At 65.3% G+C, this 7,094-nt stretch overlaps 2 protein-coding genes across 2 annotated transcripts in view; both read right to left on the bottom strand.

The window, feature by feature from the left end:
* Positions 1–477: 477 nt before the first annotated feature.
* Positions 478–2,636, bottom strand: EMIHUDRAFT_434624 (enoyl-CoA hydratase; the record flags this gene model as incomplete). Its single annotated transcript, XM_005781615.1, has 8 exons — positions 478–733; positions 805–872; positions 955–1,081; positions 1,242–1,308; positions 1,677–1,735; positions 1,810–1,884; positions 2,087–2,396; positions 2,470–2,636. Coding segments are annotated over 8 exons (941 nt in total), but the record flags the coding sequence as incomplete, so codon positions are not given.
* A 2,853-nt stretch (positions 2,637–5,489) lies between these two features.
* The window catches only part of EMIHUDRAFT_449834 (hypothetical protein), a 2,133-nt gene continuing 528 nt past the window's right edge, over positions 5,490–7,094 (bottom strand). Inside the window, exons 3-7 of the mRNA XM_005781614.1 lie at positions 6,861–6,930; positions 6,611–6,700; positions 6,306–6,461; positions 6,031–6,120; positions 5,490–5,952 (exon numbers count right to left, since the gene is read on the bottom strand). Of these exons, the coding sequence (XP_005781671.1) occupies positions 5,502–5,906 (405 nt within the window). The 5' untranslated portion in view covers positions 5,907–5,952; positions 6,031–6,120; positions 6,306–6,461; positions 6,611–6,700; positions 6,861–6,930 and the 3' untranslated portion in view covers positions 5,490–5,501. The remainder of the gene's footprint in view (positions 5,953–6,030; positions 6,121–6,305; positions 6,462–6,610; positions 6,701–6,860; positions 6,931–7,094) is intronic.

The following is a 7,094-nucleotide window of genomic DNA, read 5'->3' as shown; positions in this document are numbered from 1 at the left end:
CGGAGAGCATTTGCTTGATCTGCTGGTGGTAGTTGGCAGGCATGCGAGTGTGATCAAGCGGCTTTTTCTCATTCTGAAGCAGAAGGAAGTGCTGCTTGGCGCAGAGGCTGGCCTTGGATCATCTGGAGTGCGCAGCGGATCTCGCGCCGGCCCGTGACACTGTCTTTTTTCACGCGGCACTGACTCCGCTGAACTGCATGCTGCGATTCTCGCCTTGTCCCAGGAGCCAGGTGCGTGTGTCTAATCGTAGTGGGGGCCCTGCCCCCCTCTGTTTTCTGTTTTCTGTTTTTCAAAACGCCCGCCCGCCACCCCCCGAGGCGGCTCGGCCCCCCCACTCTGCACTCACCGAGAGATCAAAAACGCTCGGCCCCGCCCCCACCGCGAGCGCGCGCGTGTGCGCGCGGCACCCACAGGGAGACGGTCCGCCCGTGCGCCGTGGCGCGTTTTTGACCCAGCCGCGTCACGCCGCGCTCTGCTGATGGAAAAGACAGAATGTAAAAATAAAAAACGAACCGGCGACTCGCGCGAGACACCACACGTCGTAATTGAACCATGGCGTGCGTGGGGAATTTATGTGTTCGTACGATCCCGAATAATATATATTCAAAAGCGCTTGTGCCTGCCCTAACCGTCGCACGAATCTCGCGCCTCGCCGACCCCTCGCCTCAGTGGTCGCGCTCGATGTGCCCGTCGGGCCCGTCGAGCCTGAACCCAAAGTTGGCCTCGATGTCACCTGCGGCAGCGCGCGCAGAGGTGAGAGGCAAGTGAAAAGGGAGGGAAGGGGGCGCGGGCGGCGGCGCGCACTCGGCCGCCACAACGGCAGTGTCGAGTTCGCGATCCAGAACACTCGCGTCAGTTGCGTCTTTTTCCGCCTACACGAGCGCGGGCAAAGAGAGCGCGGTGAGGCGGCGCCCACACTCCGCCTGCGATGAGCGCGCCGGGGGGCGAGGGCGCTTGGCGTTGAAGGCTTCCATCGCGCCGAGGAACTTTGGAGACACAAACGCGTTCGCGAGAGTGGCCGACTCCTCGGCGTTGACCCGCCTCAGCCGCTCGTGCTCGGCTTCGTCAAAACAGCGGCCGCCTGCGAGCCAATCGGCCGGTTGCGCTCCGGCCGGCGGCGGCGAGGGCCTCGCGCGGGGGTGGCGGCGGCGAGGGCGGCGAAGGCGAGGGAGGAGGCGGTGGCGAGGGTGGCGAGGGCGGCGAGGGCGGCGGTGGCGAGGGTGGCGAGGGCCAGCTCGCGCCTCCGGCCGCGATCCTCTCCTCAACGAAGCGGGAGGCGCGCGCCACAAGCTCATGCGGCTCGACCACCTGTGGTGCGGCGCGGGCACGAGGGGCAGGCTTGGGTGCCGAGAGCGAGCGCTCCGAAGAAGGACGGAGGTTGCGCAAGTCGGGAGGCAGCGGCAAAAGGCACGAGGGGTGCGCGTGGTGGCACTGGTGGCGCGGGTGGCGCGGGTGGCGCGGGTGGCGCGGGTGGCGCGGGTGGCGCGGGTGGCGCGGGTGGCGGAAAGCTCCGGCGGGGGCGCGCCGCATGCAAAGGGGTGTAAGGAGAGAGAGGGTCTGCGCCGAGGTGCTACGAGGCGGTGGGCTGCGGCGCCACGCGCACGAGCTCCTCCCCCCTCCAAGAGATGGCGAGGAGAGGTCTCGGAACTGTCTAGGAGAGGTCTAGGCGAAGTCGCCTCGCGCACGAGCCCCGCGTCGCGCGCCTCGGCGGCGCTCGGTACCCAGTTCTCCTCTCCTAGACATTTCCGAGACAGACAGATCTAAGACATGTCCTGACCAAGGCGCCCGGTACCCGGTGGACCCCCTCACCGAGCATGCGGTGCGCCGCCGCCTCGCCCATGCGCTCGGGGAAGGTGACGGACGAGCAGCCCTCGGGAGGCACTCCTGCGGCGGAGGCAGCACGCTGGTCTGGGGAGACGTCTGGAAACGTCTAGGAATCCTAGGCACTGCTGCGGCGGAGGCAGGACGCTCAGCGGCAAGAAGAGAGGCGTCGCGGGTGGAGGACTGCGAGCTGCTCTGGGGTCGAGACGCGCACTGGAGCGTCGCACGTGCGTGGGCTGTGCGTGGGCGGGCGCGCGCTGCGCGCCGAGCTTGGCGAAGGGGAGCGAGAAGGTGGCGGCCGGCGAGGCGAAGCACGCGTCCATCAGGCAGGTGGAGGTGACGGCTGCGCCGATGGCGGGGCCGTTGACCGCCGCGACGATTGGCTTTGGAAAGTCGAGGAAGCAGGCAAACAGCCTTTGGTTGCGGTCGCGAATCTGCCGGATCAGAGAAGAGGGCGCCATCGGTTTGATCATCGCAGAGAGGTCCGCACCGGCGGAGTAGTACTTGCCGCTTCCCGTGATGACGACGCCCTTGACTGCCGGGTCGGTGGTCGCGTCGGCGAGCCCGTAGAAGAGCTGCGAAGGACGGCGGTAGGGGCTGGGGCGTTTTGGTGTGTGGTCGAAACTACTGCAGCTTCCTCTCGCGAGCCTTGTTCAGCAATGGGAGAGTCCACGCGTTCAGCTTTTCGGGCTGGTTGAATGTCAGCGTGAGGACGCCAGTCGGGCTGAGGTCGTTTTGCAGCAGCGGCGCTGAGCTCGAGCTAAGCAAGCGTCGAACAGGTTTCCGGGTCAGGGGACTCGCGCCACGCTTCATCAGCGCTGCCAGGGGGCGCAGGGCAAGGTTGCATTTCGAAAAAAAATATAACCGCCGGAAAGACCGCGTTGGTGTTTTCCGAGCCTGGCTGTTCTTCACCTTCCTACATACATACATACATAGAAAGACTGCCGGTGAGAAGCCGGAGGAAGGTCGCTAGAAGACTGAGATGAGACCGCCAGTGGATGGATGGAGTTGGGATTCCACCGTGCACCGCGCTGCGAGCCTGTCGTTCGTGTCCCTTGTCAGGAGCAGGAGAGCCCACCTGTGCCCCTGATCGTCCTTCCAAAATCCTGCTCGTGCAGGTGTGGACCCTGTCCTCCTCCCCTATCCCTCGTTTGGGTTTGTGTTTTCTTTCTTTGGATACCCATCACTGAGCCGACAATGCTACGGGTAGCCCCAGGGTGGCGCCCACCCCCATACCCTCGGGCACTTGCCTGCGCCCTCACGCGCTAGCCTACGCCCTGCCCCGCAAGATCTCACTCCATCCCGGCCTGCGGCATACCTCGGCACCCCCTTGCACGGAATCTGAGTGTGAGGGAATCTGAGCGTGAGGGAACCTGAGCGTGAGAGAACCTGGGCAGTGCCGCGTAGTGCGGCGTGCGCGCGGGCGTGCGCGCGGGCGTGCGCGCACGTGCGCGCACGTGCGCGGGCGTGCGCGGGCGTGCGCGGGCGTGCGCGGGCGTGCGCGGGCGTGCGCGGGCGTGCGGTTGCTGATGCACTCCAAGTGCCCCTGAGCACGGGAAAGACCGCGTTGGTGTCCAGTCCGAGCCTGAACGCCCGTCCAGGCAGGACGGACGGAGGCGTTAGGACAACGCAACCCTAACCCGTAGCCAAATTGGCACTCGCGCGTAGACACTACTCCTTGCTGTGTGTCCCTACGGTATTAAGATGCCGATAAATGCCTCGTAAGTTCGCAACACAAAGCGCAACGGAAAAACGGCGCCTCCCTCCCGTGCTCCGCAGCGTCTTCCTTTTGTCATGTCTCCAGCAATAAATACAGCGGCCGAGTGCGTCGCCAGCAAGACGGCGGCCGAGTGCGTCGCCAGCAAGACCGTCGCCAGGCGGAGGCGGAGGCGGAGGCGGAGGCGGAGGCGGAGACGCGGAGGAGGCGGCGGCGGCGGCGCGGGTGGCGGTGGTGCGGGCAGGCCCAAACTGACGCTCCGGAAGATCAAACAGAAGGCAGGCATCGGAGTCTGCAGCCAGATGTTCGGCGCTTTCGTCGGGTTCTTCATCAGCTCGGTCTTTGCGCTTACGACGTATGGCCTTGGCCTCGTCCTCCCGCTCATCCTTTTGTTCCACCCTCTATATTTGCCCTGTACAAAGAGCACGACCCTCGGAGGTCTTGCGATGGGGCACATCATGGTCGGAGCTGAGCCACGCGCAGAGGGGCGGGGGCGGGGGGAACGGGGAGGTAAGGTAATATTAAAGAGGCTTAGCTGGCAAACTGCCCTGTACGAAACACCATTTCCGCGCTATGCGCACGTGTCAACGTTGAAGATGCTCTCTCACCCGCAACCCGCACTTGCGTCACTCGTCTGCGCCAGCAGAGGCCTTTGGACGGTCCGATCGACGGGTCGGCTTTGAAGGTGGCAGCTTGACGCCTACGAGCTTGAGCGGCGTCCCCAGCCATTGATGTGCCCTCCACTCGTGAAAGAGCGTCTGACCCATCGCCTGCTCGCTGTACGGGAAGACGACGCATCCGCGCGCCAGGCAGCGCCCCATTTGGCTACCGATGAGCCACGGGTTGGGTGGTGCTGTCAGCTTGTGGCTGTCTGTCACTGCGCAGCCCGGCGGCCGTGGTGGCATGTCCAGACGCTCTCACTTGGGCTGAAATGGGCACGCGGCGCCAGAGCACCGGACTGGCGAGACGACCAGGGAAGTGCCCTCAAAGCACTGCGGGTACTCGGGTAGCTTCTCGTCGATTGCAGGGTCGAAGACGCGGAACCAGAGCCGCTCGAACGCCGCCGGGAGGAAGAATCCGTTGGCACCCACACGGTTGTCGATGGCCCCGATGCGCGGCGGTGCGAGAGGGCCCAGGTCGACCGCATACGGCCCGAAGTTTGCCCATTTTGCGTTCCGGACGCTGTCCTTCTTCTCCTTGGGCGTGGCATCCCCCTTTGCTTTGGGCATCATCTCCTTCAGCGGCGACGGCATTGCGGTGAGCTCGGCATTCAGCCTCCACCAGTACTGCGAGCGCAGCCGAACGGCGGCGCGAGGCACCGCGAATTGGAACTTGCGCGGCCAAGAGATGTGGCGCGGAAAGCGCGGCAGCTGCACGCTTGACGAGGCTTCACGCGAGGCCCAGTGATGGCGAGTCGCTTTTTTTTGCTTGCGTTTGCTCTCTGGAATATTCAACGTCACGAGCACGCCAAAGTCGTTGGGCTTCTCCGCCCTGCCGACCTGCTTCTCATTTGACGTGAGTATGCGGCAGACTCCGCAGCTCAGCGAGTGACGACAGGAACGAGTCGGTCGTCACCTGATCCGGTGAGTGCCACAGCAGGTGCGGGCGACGACGTGCTGGCCATCGCGGTGCGGCTTAGAAGCTGAAGCGAGCGGAACGCCAAATTTGAGCGTTTGAGGGGTTGTTCATGGCGCGCAAGGGGTACTAACTTTTCCGAGCGTCGAAACCTCGAAGTTACTTCGAAAAGTAAGTTGTTACTTCGAGAGAGCTCGCGGAGAGCTTAGTTTTACATGGTGTGTGTGTGGCTCCCAGCGCAGGGGTTTGCCCGTTTACCACGGAGCACGGTGGGGGCCCCGGGGCTGGCACGGACCCTGACCAGTGGACCCTCAGCCCGCCGGCGCGGAGCGCGCCCCGAAGAAAATTTTGAGGGTTGAGGACCCCTCGACACTCGGCACCACAGACTTTACACATACATGTTGTTGTGATACGCGGTCCGGTGTGCGGTGACGGCAGTGGACTCACAAACTCGATAAGGGACCGCAACACGGTGCATCTGTATGTGTTGCCCCGCCGCCGTAAGAGGCCCTTCAGGAGAGCGCACATAACCCCCTCTCTCCCGGACGCGCAGCTGAGAGGTTGGGAAGGGCCTGTACGAGAGGACAGACCAATCGAGCGCGACGGCGACGGCGGCCGTCGCCGGACGGCGACGGCGGCGGCGGCGGCCGCGGCGGCGGCGGCGACGGCGGCCGCGGCGACGGCCAGCCTCAAGCCCGGGCCAAGTTGGAGGCTGGTCCCCGCGCCCCCTCCTGCGGGCCGCGGCGGTTGCCAAACACAAACTCGCGGTCCTCGGCGACGGCGGCGACGGCATCGGCCACGTTGCGCTGCAAGTTCATGTTGACGCGAGTGTGGTCCGCCTTCAAGAATGGGATTGGACTCCACTCAATGAAAAGAACTCGACTCGAGTTCAGCTGAGGACGCGCGTGGCGGTCCGCCTTCATCTCCTCGAGCAGCTCGGCGGCGGCGGCGGCGTTTGGGCGCGGCTTGCGGCGGAGGTGGTGGTTGATGAGGGCGTGGTACATGCCCTGACGAGGAATGAGCTCGGCTGCACCTCGGCTGCACCTCGGCTGCACCTCGGCTATCTCTCGGCTGTCTCTCGGCTGTACCTCAGCTGCACCTCGGCTGCACCTCAGCTGCACCTCGGCTGCACCTCGGCCGCACCTCGGCTGCACCTCGGCCGCATCTCGGCTGTCTCTCGGCTGTCTCTCGCCTGCGGCGGGGCCAGCTCGGCGTCCTTGCACTCGCGGTAGACGACAAACGCGCCCTGCGGCTCACCGCTCATCATGTGCAGCGCCACGCGGTGCTCGTACGTGGTGGCATTGTGTCCCACCCCCTCCGCCTCCATCCGGTTGAGCAGCCGCCGCGCCTAATCTCGGGCAACCTCGGGTAATCTCGGGTAATCTCGGGTAATCTCGGGTAATCTCCATCCGGTTGAGCAGCCGCCGCGCCTACACGACGGCTCCGAGAAGGCTCCGAGAAGGCTCCGAGAAGGCTCCGGTCGAGCCGACGCCGCGCCGACGAGAACTCGCGCGCGCGCACGCACGTGCTGAGCAGCGCATTGTACGTCTCGATGTCGGGCGAGAGGCCGAGCTTTGGCAGCTCGGCCTACAGGGACGCGTCGGGGACGTGTCAGGGACGCGTCGGGGATGTGTCAGGGACGCGTCGGGGACATGTCAGGGACGCGTCGGGGACAATCGGGCGACACGCCGCGGGGCCACAGTGTGTGTGTCTGCCGCACGTCTCGTCGCATCTAGAGGCGCGTCGCCCACGTGGCGAAGGCGCGGTCGAGGTCGGGGATGCGCGCGCAGGACAGCACGACCAGGTTCGCGGCCTTGGGGGAGAGGGGAGGGGGGGGGGGTCCGGGGGGGGGGGGGGGGGGGAAAAGCCCCAAAACTCCAATTCACCCTGAAAAAGGGCCGGGCGCCTCTTGGGGGGGCTTCCCCCCCCCCGGGATGAAAAAACCCCGCCCCTAAAAAAACATCCCCACCCTTAATGAAAA

The sequence above is a fragment of the Emiliania huxleyi genome, assembly GCF_000372725.1.
Source record: "Emiliania huxleyi CCMP1516 chromosome Unknown EMIHUscaffold_20, whole genome shotgun sequence".
Taxonomy (NCBI): Eukaryota; Haptophyta; order Isochrysidales; family Noelaerhabdaceae; genus Emiliania; species Emiliania huxleyi.
The sequence above is the reverse complement of the archived record's forward strand: the minus strand, read 5'-3'. Positions and strand labels throughout refer to the sequence as shown.